Here is a 14,136-nt window from a genome sequence, read left to right as displayed (position 1 = left end):
TGCAAATTTTTAAAAAAATTTTTATTCAGTGTATTTTAATATTTTAGGCCTATGGTTTTTGGAATACTTAAGAAGGCCCTTCCATTCTAAGATTATTTAAAGTTCTCTTATAATTTTTAGTACTTTTTGGTTTCTTTTCCTTTCTTTCTTCTTCTCTTTTTAATGTTTAAATTGGCTATCTATCTGGAATTAGTTTTGGTAGAAGGATTGAGGTAGAGCTACTATGTAGTTTTACCAGTTGTCACGTCATCATTTATTGAATTTTCATTTTTGGTTTGCCCACTAATAGTATCATCGCTGTTATCATTTCCTGATTTATACATTTGAGTCTATATTTAGACACTATTCTGGTCCATTGATCTGTTAATTTTTTAATGTGCTAGTACTATACACTTTTAATTACTCCACGGTTTTTATATATTTTATTCTCTTATAAAGCTAGTCCTCCCTTATTACTCTTCCTTTTCAGAATGTTCCTGGCTTTCCAGCATTAGTTTCTTATCTGTGAAATGGGAATAATAATATTTACCTCAGAGGTTTGCTGTCATTTATATAAAGCATTTACTTTGTATGCTGTTTGATTGAATATAATAATTATATTATTAAGCAATATAATTACAGTAATGCCAAAAAATAGTTTCTTTAGGTACTTTTATATAAACTAGTTACCTGATTTTCATATTTTGCTTCTGGTCATTTTTCTTCAAAGGGCCTAACCATATGCCTATGCAGGGACCTGGACCCAGTCAACTTAATATGACAAACAGTTCCATGAACATGCCTTCAAGTAGCCATGGATCCATGGGAGGCTACAACCATTCTGTGCCATCATCACAGAGTATGCCTGTACAGAATCAGATGACAATGAGTCAAGGGCAACCAATGGGAAACTATGGCCCCAGACCAAATATGAATATGCAGCCAAACCAAGGTAAATAAGGTTTATGTCATTAATGTCTTGAATGCTTTATTGACCTTTGAAAGTAAAACAATTGTGAAATTGTTAGCAGATATGTAAAACTACAAGTCTGAAGTGACAAACTCATATAAAGCAAAAGCTAATTTGAAACCAGATAATCTCACTTTTTTTTAACAAATGAAATTGCTTATATATAGGTAGATGTATAGGTAGAAGGAATGAATGTTATGGCATATGTGAAATGTGGCAAAATGTTAAAATTAGTGGATCTAGGTGTTGGGAAGATCAGGTATTTTCAAGTTCTCTGTGTGGTTGGTTTATTTTTTTTAAGTAAAGTTTTTTAGTTTATAGATTATCTTTGCAAGTGTAAGCCCTTTAAAAACATCTGCTCTGTGGTTCATTTTACTCATTAAAGATAGATTAATTTATATGAATTTCTCTTGATTTACATGGGCATTTTTTGATGGTATGTTACAGCATTAAAATGTAATAATTCTAACATAATTTGCGCTTAGAATGTGCAGTGAGGGTGCTACCTTATATTTCTCTTTAGAGTGGTATAAGTATTAAAATTTACTGCCAATCTCAAAAAATGAAATGATCATGCTTGTCTTTTAACTCTTCATGTGAATAATAACTAAAAAACAGTGAGTGGTGCTCTGTTCTACTACTTGTCTATTAAAATATTTGGCATGTTGCCAGCCAAAAGCTATTTCAATTATAGAATGTGGTGAAGTTAAGAGTATAAAATATAATTAAATTTATTTACATTCAAATTTCTTAAATTTTACTTATGAAAAATAAATCACAAAAGTACACCCAGATGTAGGAAGTTAATGATAATTTGTTGATAATTATTCATGAAAAAATAATATACTATAGTTTTAAAATATTTATATAGATTTTTAAAATAAATTTGAAGTGGTATACTGAAAACAAAGGGAAATAATAATAAATTATCAATGAATGTAGCTTCACAAAACTGGTTCCTGCTCCATATTTCCCCAAAGTTATTTAGTGCCCTGATAGACTGTTTCCTTTTTTTTAAAATTAGGTCTATAAAAGGTTCAAAACAACAGCAATATCCTGTGAGTGCTAGATGAAAAGGGAGTTCAGATGTTTCTCGATATAGTTTGATTACCAGAGAGAACAAGAAAATTGTTAATGATTGTGACAGCAACCCCAGTAATGATGACACAATTCTTAGAAACATATAGTTAAGAAAAGGGATACTGTACACAAGAAAGGATGTTGCTGCAGCATAGTTTGATATGACTCATTATAAGACATGAAGAAGAAAAAAAATTATGCGTGCAGCAATGTGCATGTAGAAAAGATACTGTTTTTGGAGAAAGGAATTAAGGTATTTACAGGAATTTTTTTTCTAAATTTAGGGATCAACTTTTTTAAATGATGTTTTGTATCAGTGTAGAGTTTTTCCTTATACTATAATAATTATATTACTTTTTGCTTTGTTCTCATAATTTATGAATTCCTTAATAGAAAAGAGGCTATTTAGAGATGTGATTTAAAGAAATAAAGTAGTAGAAATCATTGATGAAACTTTCAATGTTTCATAAATCGCTCTAGGACAAATAAAAACATTTCATTCAGTTAAATTTAGATATTTCAGAATTGAAAGAACATAAGAAAATTACAATGAAAAGGAAAGTTATACAAGGTACTAGCAACATTTACTTTCTTAAATATATAAATTTCTTATATTAAAAATATTTTGATTATATGGTAGCTATTGAATGAAAAAAATTTAGTGTGATGAAAGTTTTATTTGAAATCTTAATGTTTACACTATAAAGCATTTTCCTAAATAGTTTTACTAAAAAAAAGTTAGATACTTTACATTAAAATTTCTCTTTCTACCTCCGTAGTGAAGAAATTAGAGGAGAATATATTTTAAGTAATTCTTCTTAAAGAAGAGTTTGTAAAATACCAAAATTCTGGAAAATTTTTGACTTTTAAAATTTTTCTCATATTTATCGAAATATTAGCTGTTCATTGAATTAAAATAAAAATGTTGAAATCTTTCTTTGGATATTCCCATATTTCTGCATGTTTATCTCCTCATCAATAGATACTAGAAGAAAATGTTAAAGTTACTTACCATTTTTTAATGATAATTAAGTTTATTGGTTAAGGAAAATAAATATGGGATTTCATAGATTAGACATTAGTGGTAAAAGAATGGAAAAAACACTAATCCAGAGAATTTTGTTTTTTGAAAAAAAAACAACTAAATGACACTGTGTAGGACATTCTAATTTAAGTGATATTATAAGAAATTTTAACTAGTTATTTGGTAGTAGTTTTCCAAATTAAACATTGTGATCAAAGTCCAAAGGCATTCATAATGTTCTTTAGCCCTCAAACCTCCACCTCCTCCATTTACATACACTCCCTCTCCCACCTCTCTATCCTCACAAATTGGTATGCAGAAACAGTTTTTTTTTCTTCTTTCTCTTTGATTCCCTTCTTAAGGGGAGAAAGTGACCAGTCTAAGAATCCTGTCATAATTTAGGAGTCTAATTGAAATGAATCCAAAGGACAGATAATTCTCATACATTTACAGTTTATCATTTTGATTGTTTGGGAAAGTAAAGAGAAATACTCTGCCAGTTTATAGTATTATCTCTCATATAAGACACATTATATTCCAGTGTTATAGTAAAAATAATTCTAGGAATAGTATTGTGGAAATTCTTTAAGAGATGTTTTTAGATTCTTAATTTTTGTTGAGAAAAAACAAAAAACCCAATAGAAATCTCTACAAAGACTAATATAACAAAAACATGCAAAACTACCATGAAAAATGTCATATTAAAAAGCTGCACAAAAAGTTGGTTGTTACATTTACTAATTATAATCGTATTTATGGGATTTTTGAAAAAAAAGAGTTACTGTTTTTTGAAAGTTTTAAATAATTGAGCTCATATGTCAATGGCATTGTAGTTGATACCTCATTTGTGGTGATTTTTTTTTTTTAAAGATTTATTATTTATTTAATTCCCCTCCCCTCCCCTGGTTGTCTGTTTTCTGTGTCTTTTTGCTGCGTCTTGTTTTCTTTTGTCCGCTTCTGTTGTCGTCAGCGGCAGGGGAAGTGTGGGTGGCGCCATTCCTCGGCAGGCTGCTCCCTCCTTCGCGCTGGGCAGCTCTCCTTATGGGTGCACTCCTTGCGCGTGGGGCTCCCCTACGCGGGGGACACCCCTGTGTGGCAGGGCACTCCTTGCGCGCATCAGCACTGCGCATGGGCCAGCTCCACATGGGTCAAGGAGGCCCAGGGCTTGAACCGCAGACCTCCCATGTGGTAGACGGACGCCCTAACCACTGGGCCAAAGTCCGTTTCATGTGGTGATTTTTATACATTGAATTTAGAAGACTGAAGTAGTTTTTTATTCAGCATGTAAAGTAGTACAGCAGAATATTTTTCTTTATGTTCTCTTAGAGGATCTACTACTTTCAAGTGAAAGATTTAGCAAATTTTTTTTACATTAATTTGTTTTTAAACTGCTGGCTTAATGTTGCTTTTTAAGTATGACAGTTAATCCAACATGAACTTTCCAATGTGAGTTTTTTTACTAATATCTAGATGAAACATTTGATCTAGGTATTCATAATGAACCACCATCTTCCTACATAATTGAATCTTCTTGTATATAGAGCATAAACTCAACTAGAGTTCAAAAAGCTCCAAAAATGTAGAAAATTTGTCTCTTTTGTTTACTCTTATATCCATAGTGCCTAGAACAATGCCTGAGAGTAGGCACTCAAAATCTGTTTTTTGAATGAATAGAAAATGAAATTGAATGTCACCGATAACCTGGAAAGACAGAGTTTTGTACCTTAAAGGTAGTTCTTTAATAAAGCAACAAGTATATTAATTAGAGCTTGAAAAGTCAAAGTAGAATAGGAAGGCTTTCTGAAATGATAAACATTTGTATTTGATATTGTCAACAAATTTTTCATTCTCAGGCATTAGTAATTGTAGCTTTCATCATTTAACAGAATTTTACTAATTACATTCTCAAATATAAGGAATTTCACAAATTTGTCTTACAAACAAGTTTTGTTTGTAATTCTTCAGAATTGAATTAAGCCTTGGCCATGTAACTTATTGTATATGGGACGTTTGACCAAATCTTATGGTAAGATTAAATGAGATGATAAATAGAAAATTCTTGACTCATTAATGAACACAAAAAATTTGAGAGCAGTTTATCAACTGTTGTTGCCTTCTTATTTCAGCGTCCAGCATTGAATTTATTGTTTTGTTTCAGTAATATCAAGAAAGTCTTTATTCATTTAACTAAGAATTTCCAAATAATGGTTTTAAACTATCTTACTTTGTATCAGTATGCTCTGGGGTTACACTGATTCTGATCCTTGAAATTAGAATGGTGGGACATTTTATATCTCAGTAGCTAAACTGTTCTCATTCATTGTGATAAATATGAAGGGCAAAGTATATATTATTACATCTGGGAGTATTATATTTACTCCTGTCATTGTACAAGGGATGATAATCTGATGAGAAATGTGCCAAGCAAGTGTGCTTGAACTAAGCCTACCATTCAATTGTGCATATGTATTGTAGGTAGTGTATTTCCTTATGACTTTGTTATCAGTAAATATACATCTACCTCAATTTAAAAAAAATCTGTATAGATCTATCTCATTTTTTTTTTTTTTTAAAGATTTATTTTTATTTATTTAATTCCCCTCCCCCCTGGTTGTCTGTTTTCTGTGTCTTTTTGCTGCGTCTTGTTTCTTTGTCCGCTTCTGTTGTCGTCAGCGGCACGGGAAGTGTGGGCGGCACCATTCCTCGGCAGGCTGCTCCCTCCTTCGCGCTGGGCAGCTCTCCTTATGGGTGCACTCCTTGCGCGTGGGGCTCCCCTACGCGGGGGACACCCCTGTGTGGCAGGGCACTCCTTGCGCGCATCAGCACTGCGCATGGGCCAGCTCCACACGGGTCAAGGAGGCCCGGGGCTTGAACCGCGGACCTCCCATGTGGTAGACGGACGCCCTAACCACTGGGCCAAAGTCCGTTTCCCAAGATCTATCTCATTTTTGAAATGAGCATTCATTACATGAATGCAACGTAATTTAACAGAACCATATCCCCTTTAATAGGTGTTTTCTAGTCTTTTAACAATTATTTCTGGAACAAACATCTTTGAACATATACCATTCAGTTCCTGTGAAATTTTCGTAGGAAAATTATAGAAATAGAATTGCAAGGATTAAATGTATAAATATTTAAGATATTTGAGAGATATCGCCAACTTTCCACAAAGGTTGCATGTGATCACAGTATGGAGAGCGCTTATTTCATTATATACCCAGTGGCACTCAATCTTTATAACTTTTGCTAAACTGATAGAAAAAAATGTAATCCTGTCTTAATTTTTCCTTATTAATGAAGTTGAGTTAGCTTTTCATATGTTAGCCTGTTTTTTAATTGGGTTGTTTGTCTTTTTGTTATTGTCCAAGGAATTCTTTGTGTATTCTAGATATTAAACCCTTTTCAGATCTGTTGTTTACAAATATTTCTCCTATTATGTAGGTTGTCTTTTCATTTTCTTGATAATGGCCTTTGATACAGAAAAGTTTTTAATTTTGATGACATCCAGGTTATTTATTTTTTTTTTGTTGCTAGTACCAAATCAAGGTCATGAAGATTTTCTCCTGTCTGTAAGAATTTTATGGTTTTAAGCTTTGTGGAAAAGGAATTGTGGTTTTGGATCATGAGTTTTAAATCATTATAACTATTAATATAACTATTAATATTAATATAACTATTAATAAAAATTGGAACCATTATAATCAACATATTTTTGCCAATGAGAAATAAGTTTGTTTATTCCTGTAGTGTAAAAATCTGTCCTTTGTGATTTGACGAACTCTTGGAAAGCATTTTCTACATCTTGCTGGTTGTGGAAGCGCTTTCCCTGCAATAAGTTGTTGAGATGCTTGAAGAAGTGGTAGTTGGTTGGCGAGAGGTCAGGTGAATATGGCAGATGAGGCAAAGCTTCATAGCCCAATTCATTCAACTTTTGGAGCATTGGTTGTGTGATGTGCGATCCGGCATGGAGAAGAATAGGGCCCTTTCTTTTGACCAGTGCCAGCTGCAGGCGTTGCTATTTTTGGTACATCTCATTCATTTGCTAAGCATACTTCCCAGATGTAATGGTTTTGCAGGGATTCAGAAAGTTGTAGTGAATCAAACCCGCAGCAGGACCAAACAGTGACTGTGACCTTTTTTTGGTGCAAGTTCGGCTTTGGGAAGTGCTTTGGAGCTTCTTCTCAGTCTAACCAATGAGCTGGTCATCGCCAGTTGTATAAAATCCATTTCTCATTGCATGTCACAATCTGATCAAGAAATGGTTCATTGTTGTTGCATAGAATAAGAGAAGGTGACACTTCAGAAAGATAATTTTTTTTATTTTCGGTCAGCTGATGAGGCACCCACTTATCAAACTTTTCACCTTCCAGTTTGCTTCAAATGCCGAACAACTGTAGAGTGGTTGAATGTTGAGTTCTTCAGCAACTTCTCGTGTATTGCATGGATCAGTTTTGATGATTGCTCTTAATTGGTTGTTGTCATCTTCTAATGGCTGGCCACTACGCTCCTCATCTTCAAGGCTCTTGTCTCCCTTGCAAAACTTCTTGAGCCACCACTGCACCGCTCATTAGCAGTTCCTGGCCAAATGTGTTGTGGATGTTGCGACTTTTCTCCACTGCTTTATGACCCATTTTGAACTCAAATAAGAAAAATCACTTGAATTTACTTTTTGTCTAATATCATTTCCATAGTCTATAATAAATTTGAACAGCAAGTAATAAGTTATTAACAAAGAAACATAAAGTGAGAAATGCACATTAAAATAATGTGTAACATAACACACTTGAGATTATATTCCAATATCAGATGGCAAATTTCAGCAATGCAAAACCGTGATTACATTTGCACCAACCTGATAGTTTTCATATTTAGGTCATTGATCCTTTTTGAGTTAATTTTTCTATGTGGTATGAGGTAGAGAAGAATTTAATCTTTTAAAGTAGTTTGTTTCAGATGTAAGATTCTGAAAATGGCAATATTACTTTTACAAAGAAATGTACTTATTTCTTTATGTCAGACCTTTGGTCCAGCATTTGCTAAGTTGTGTTCCAGATAGACTTATTATATATAAAAGTTATTGGTAACATACTTTGGAAGATTCAGCATGTGTATTAGCATATTAAAAGACCTGCAGAGTCCTACTGTAAGGAAACTCATATGTATCTAAAATGTTTTTTACCATGAGACTCTTCTTTTTTTTGAGGGAGGGCATATCAGTTATCAAAAATGTGTTTTATATATCCATATATCTGTCGGTCTGTCCATTACTGAACAATTAAAATTGGTTGGATCTGGGTATCTGGAGGTGTTGTGGTATGCTGGAGTTCTCTGTTTGGGGTTTATATTATTTTTGTTTATATTATTTTGTTTCTTATATTATTTTTGTCCTCTAAGTTTGAAGGCATTTCAAAATAAAAAGTTAAAAAATATGTCAAAAAAAAAAAACCGTTAATAATCATTGAGTCTTTTTGTGCCAGACACCATGACTAAGTACTTTGTATGTCTTCTTTAATCCTTACAATATCTTTATGATAGCAGATACTATTATTATCCTCATTCTATGCATGAAGAAACAGCCATGAAATGCAGGAGAAACAGAGGTGAAAATTCAGCAAAGAAGTAAAAAGTGATAATACTGAAAGTGAAATTTGAATAGAATGTGAGTGGCATTACAGAAGAAGTAGCTGACCATGGGAATGGTGATATACTGCTATTTGAAAGAAGTAGATATACACCAGAGGTACTTAGTGAAGGTGATTTCATTGACATGTATGTGGAAAATGGTTGTGATGAAAAGCTGATGATGCCGTAGAAGAAGTGAGAACACAAAATACTCAAATTTAGGAGCTCTCAGAGAAATTTTACAACACTGAAAATGCAAATGATGAAATGTTGGAAGCTGATCCAAACTTAGGTAGGTATATGATAGCTGCCAGTGCACAGCAAAGATGCTCAGGCTGAATCATCAGTTATTCAACGAGAAGAAGAGAAGCACTATTGAAACTACTCTTGATAAGATTTTTTACAAATAAATAAAATACCTCAAATTATTTTCAAATGACTGTGTACTAAATATTTGTCTTTTTCATTTCTCTATGCATTTATAACTGACATAATGGTTTTTTAAAAAAGGTTGTGGCTTAAGTTTTTAAAGGCAATGGTAATTTTCCCCATTGATTATTAAGATCATTTTGCATGGTTTCAGCTTGCACGGTTGTTTTACAGTCCCATATGGCTATGAAGAGTGAAGTCAACTTCCTGTAATGTTATATAGGATGCACTTGGGGAAGTACTATTCAGGTTTCTAACTTTATGTCTATTTTTTCCGGAAATTTCATATAAAATAAGGTAGAAATATGTCAAATAATGATAAGTGCTATAAAGAAAAATAAGGAAAGTAAAGAGAAAGATGGGATTGTTTGTTCTGTTTTAGGGTGGTAAGGGTGGTGAGTACATATCTGGTTAAAAGAGCATTGCACAGGAAGAAGGAACAGCAAGCTAGAGCCCTGCAAACAGAGCACACTTGGTGTATTTGAGGTGTGGCAGGGAGACCATTCTTGCTAGTACTAAGTGAGTGAAGGTAGAGATTCATAAAAGATAGGTCCAAGAGGTAGCCAGATAATGGAAAGTTTGAGCAAAGAAATAATAAGATCTAAATGTATGCTTTAAAAAGATAACTTTGACTGTTGTATGGAAAATCAATAGTAGTTGGGAAAGGGTGGATGCAGGGAAACCTATTAAAAGGCTCTTCCAGCATTGAGAAAGAGGTGACAGTGGCTGTGAATATGGTGTAACAAGAAGTGGCCAGTTTGGGTATATTGAGGATGTATTTTGAAGGTACTGCTGCCAGGATTTACTGAAGGATTGGCTGTGTGGTACAGGAGGGCAGAGTTGCAGATGATTCGCAAAGTCACAATAACTAGGCGAATTGAGTTGCCATTTACTGAGTTTAAGAGAGTTGGAGAAGAACCGATTTAGGGGAGTAACAAGAGTTTTGTTTGGGCATATTAAATTTGAATGACCTATTGTTATCCAAGTGGATTTATTAAGTAGCTAGATATGTTAGTCTAGAGCTGAGGGTAGAGATCAGAGCATTTAAATAACATAGATTGGAAGAGATCATTTAAGGAATGAGGGAAGGTAAAGAGAGTCCCTGAGCATTCTTACATTTTGACATGAGGAAGATGAGGGATTCCTTCCAGGAGGACTTAGAAGATGAAGCAGGAATAGCCGGTAATTTGGTAGGGAAGCCAGGAGAGTTTAATGTTTTAGAAGCCAAGTGTAGAAATGTTTGAAAACTGAGGGTATTGAATTATCAACTCTGTCAGATTCTACTGAGAGGTCAGGTAAGATAAGGATTGAAAATCAACCATTGGATTTTATGACCTTGCTGAGCAGGTTTTGGTGGTGAGATCACAGTAAAAGTCTGATTGGAGTATGATCAAGAGAAAATGGGAGGAGAAGAAATAAGTAAAGATAATTCTTTTCAGTAATTTTTCTGATACAGGGAAACAAAACAGCTGGAGGAAAATGTAATGTCAAGAAAGATTTCTTTTTCAAGATGAGAAGATATTAAATCACGTTTGTATATGGTATTAGTCAGCCAAAGGGATGCTGATGCAAAATACCAGAAATCGGTTGGTTTTCATAAAGGGTATTTATTTGGGGTAGGAGCTTACAAATACCAGGCCATAAAGCATAAGTTACTTCCTTCACCAAAGTCTATTTCTACATGTTGGAAATAGACTCATGTCTGTGAGGGTTCAGGCTTCCTGGATTCCTACGTTCCTGCAGCTTTATTTTCTCTGGGTTCAAGGTTCCTTTCTTCCTGGGGCTGGCTTCTCTTTGCTCTGGGAGCTTACTTCCCAGGGCTCCAGCTTAAGTCTTCAACATCAAACTCCCACATCAAAATGCCAACATCAGAAACCCTCAAATCTGTTCTTTGCCATGCCTTTTATCTGGTGGGTGGGGACTCAACACCCTAATCATAACTCAGGCATACCCAGGTATAGATCAGATTATAAGCATAATCCAGTATCTATTTTTGGAATTCATAGGCATATCAAACTGCTACATATAACAAAAGGAATAATCCATTAAAGAGGGGGAGTTCATTATGCAAGAGAGGGAAAAGGGACAAATGCAGGAACAGTTTTTTATTTGCTTGGGAAGAGTTAGGGAGCACAGCTTCTAAGATAACCAACTTCAGAGTTTAGCCAACCTGTGAAGTTAAAGGAAACAGAAAAACTGGCCTCACTTTTGACACCAATTGCAGGTTTGAGGGTTTTTCCAAAACCACCCTCAGGTCTGAAAATTTTCTGGAAGAACTTGCAGAATCCGCTGAAAACTTTTATACTCACAATGTATTACTTTTTTTCTTGAGGTACCAGGGCCCAGGTATTGAACCCCGGACCTTGTTTGTGGGAAGCCAGTGCTCGACCACTGAGCCACATCGGCTTCCCTGAGTTGGTTTTTTCATTTATTTTGCTTGTTGTTTGTTTTTGTTTTTTTAGGAGGCACCAGTAACTAAACCTAGGACCTTTCATGTAGGAGGTGGGCCCTCAGCCGCTTGAACCACATCCGCTCCCTGTATTACATTTTAATACAGGGAAAAGATTCAGAGTTAGCAGCCATGGGAAGAATTGCATAGGACAGAGTTCAGGAAAGTACCAAACACAAAGACCAGACTTCTTATTGGGCCAGGCTAAGTTTTTACTACACAGTTCCTTATATAGGGACTGTCATACAGAATAAAAGTACAGATACTAGTCTTGAGACTCATTTAGTTCATCCATTCCTAAGCCTAATATATAGGTACAGATGCAGGTAGGCTGGTTGATTTAGTGATGAGTATTCTTTTCTCATTAGATTTTCTCAGTGAAATAAGAATTAAGATCATCCTCTGACAGGGAAGAGTGTCATGTAAGTATTGAGGAGAGAAAAGGTATGGAGAATTATAGAAAAGGTGTATGAGAAGTAAGAGAATATTCTATTTAGGGAAATGTGAGATTTTGGTCCAGATCAAATGTATCCTTGATGTTTGCTGAATCATTTGTAATTGTATTTAAAGATTTCTCAGTTTGTCTGTTTTTTTGGTGTATGTATTTAAAATAATTAATTTAAGAATATATAAAAGGTCTACCAGTTAATTGGTATTCTTATGTTCCTAAAATTTACATCAGAAGCAATAAAGTATTAGAGTTAGGAGCTAAGGTTTTATTTATCAGAGATCAAGGCTCAAATTTGACTCTAGTTCTTTTACTGGCTGTTTAACTTGGTTAAGTTGCTTAGGATGTTTTTTCTTCTTCTATAAATTATGGAGATTTAGGATTAAATGCAATAATGCATATTGAAAATCTACCAGTTATTCATCAGTATAACTGGCATGTAGTAAATACTCAGTGGTCTAGTGATGAGATCAACTACTGGTTTCCTGTCTTTGTAAATGTTTATATATTTGGAACAAAACAGGTCAGAATTATTTTTGTGAAAAGTATCTTATTTTGGAAAAAATACAAATTTCTTCATTGTATGTGATTTATACTGAAAAGAAGAATATGGGAAAGTGGTTAAGAGTATATTTGAGGGAGGTGGACTTGGCCCAATGGATAGGGCATCTGCCTACCACATGGGAGGTCCGTGGTTCAAACCCTGGGCCTCCTTGACCCATGTGGAGCTGGCCCACGCGCAGTGCTGATGTGCGCAAGGAGTGCCGTGCCACACAGAGGTGTTGTTCCCCGTGTAGGGGAGCCCCATGCGCAAGGAGTGCGCCCCGTAAGGAGAGCTGCCCAGCGAGGAAAAAGTGCAGCCTGCCCAAGAATGGCAACGCACACAAGGAGAGCTGACACAACAAAATAACGCAACAAAAAGAAACACAGATTCCCGGTGCTGCTAACAAGAATACAAGGGGACACAGAAGAACACAGTGAATGGACACAAAGCAGACAACTGGGGAGTGGGGGGTGAGAAGAGGAGAGAAAGAAATAAAGAATAAATCTTAAAAAAAAAAAAAGATTATATTTGAAGGTAAACTCCTTTGCTTCAAATCTTAGCTCACACTTTGATTGCAACTTTGGACAAATTACTTTGTGCTTTAGTTTCCCAATCTTTAAATTGGGGGATAATGAGAATACTTACCTCATGGAGCTGTTTTGAAAATTAAATGAGTTAATTAGTTAATATTGAGTGCTTAGTTAATATTCAGTAAATAAGTGTCATACACTTAATAACTTAGTAAATGTTAGTGTTTATTTTATTGTTATTAATAAAATAAGGTGACAAATATTCTTAATAGAAATATAGTTCTGGATCTGGGTCTAGGAGCTGTAGGAATCCCTAATTTGGTAAATCTTCCAAAAAAAAAAAAAAACACTTAAGTTATACTGAATTTTTCTCTTTTTAAGCACAACATAGGAAATTAACAAATGAAGAAATTGCTTCAAATATTTTGTTCGAAATTGCTTCAAATATTTTGTTCCCCATGAAAGTGTCATGTTTGATGCCCTACTTTGAAATGTAGTGGATTTGAATGAGTGAGAATTGTGTGTGCTCTCATCTCTCTTTACTTTTAAAATTTGGTAAATTGATGAAATAGTGCTCATATTGCAACTTTCTTTAATCCTTAAATTGTACTGCAGACTAGATGTTTCGGTTATACCTTTTATCAATTTGCTAATACTGGATGAGTCTTTTTCAAGGTTGTAATTTTTTCCCAATAATATTTTTTCTGGTTATGAAGATAACTGCTTAATATGAAAAACTATAAAATATAGAAAGGCATGGAGCATAAAATTAAAATTACTTCTAATCTTGCTATTCTAATTTTAAATTCCTGTGTACTTTAGGTAAAGTCCAGGTAGGCTGTTTGTAGTAGCAGTTTACAGACTTGTAACTATATAGTTATGTAGAATTTAAAAAGTTTTTGCCCCTAACCTCTTTTTTTATTGATGTACCGGAGGCTGGGGATTGAACCTGGGATCTCATATATGGGAAGCTGGTACTCAACTACTAAGCAACATCGGCTTCCCTAAGGTGGTTTTTTTTTTTTTTCCATTTATTTTGCTTGTCGTTTGTCCTTGTC

General features: G+C 34.3%; 1 protein-coding gene across 2 annotated transcripts in view; it reads left to right on the top strand.

Annotated features, from left to right (window-relative positions):
• The window catches only part of SS18 (SS18 subunit of BAF chromatin remodeling complex), a 96,618-nt gene that overhangs the window by 43,397 nt on the left and 39,085 nt on the right, over positions 1 to 14,136 (top strand). For both annotated transcript variants that reach the window (XM_004465142.5, XM_004465143.5), the window contains exon 5: positions 710 to 931. In XM_004465142.5, the coding sequence (XP_004465199.1) occupies positions 710 to 931 (222 nt within the window). The remainder of the gene's footprint in view (positions 1 to 709; positions 932 to 14,136) is intronic.

This window comes from Dasypus novemcinctus, chromosome 16 (genome assembly GCF_030445035.2).
Source record: "Dasypus novemcinctus isolate mDasNov1 chromosome 16, mDasNov1.1.hap2, whole genome shotgun sequence".
In the NCBI taxonomy this organism is placed as follows: domain Eukaryota; kingdom Metazoa; phylum Chordata; class Mammalia; order Cingulata; family Dasypodidae; genus Dasypus; species Dasypus novemcinctus.
The sequence above is the reverse complement of the archived record's forward strand: the minus strand, read 5'-3'. Positions and strand labels throughout refer to the sequence as shown.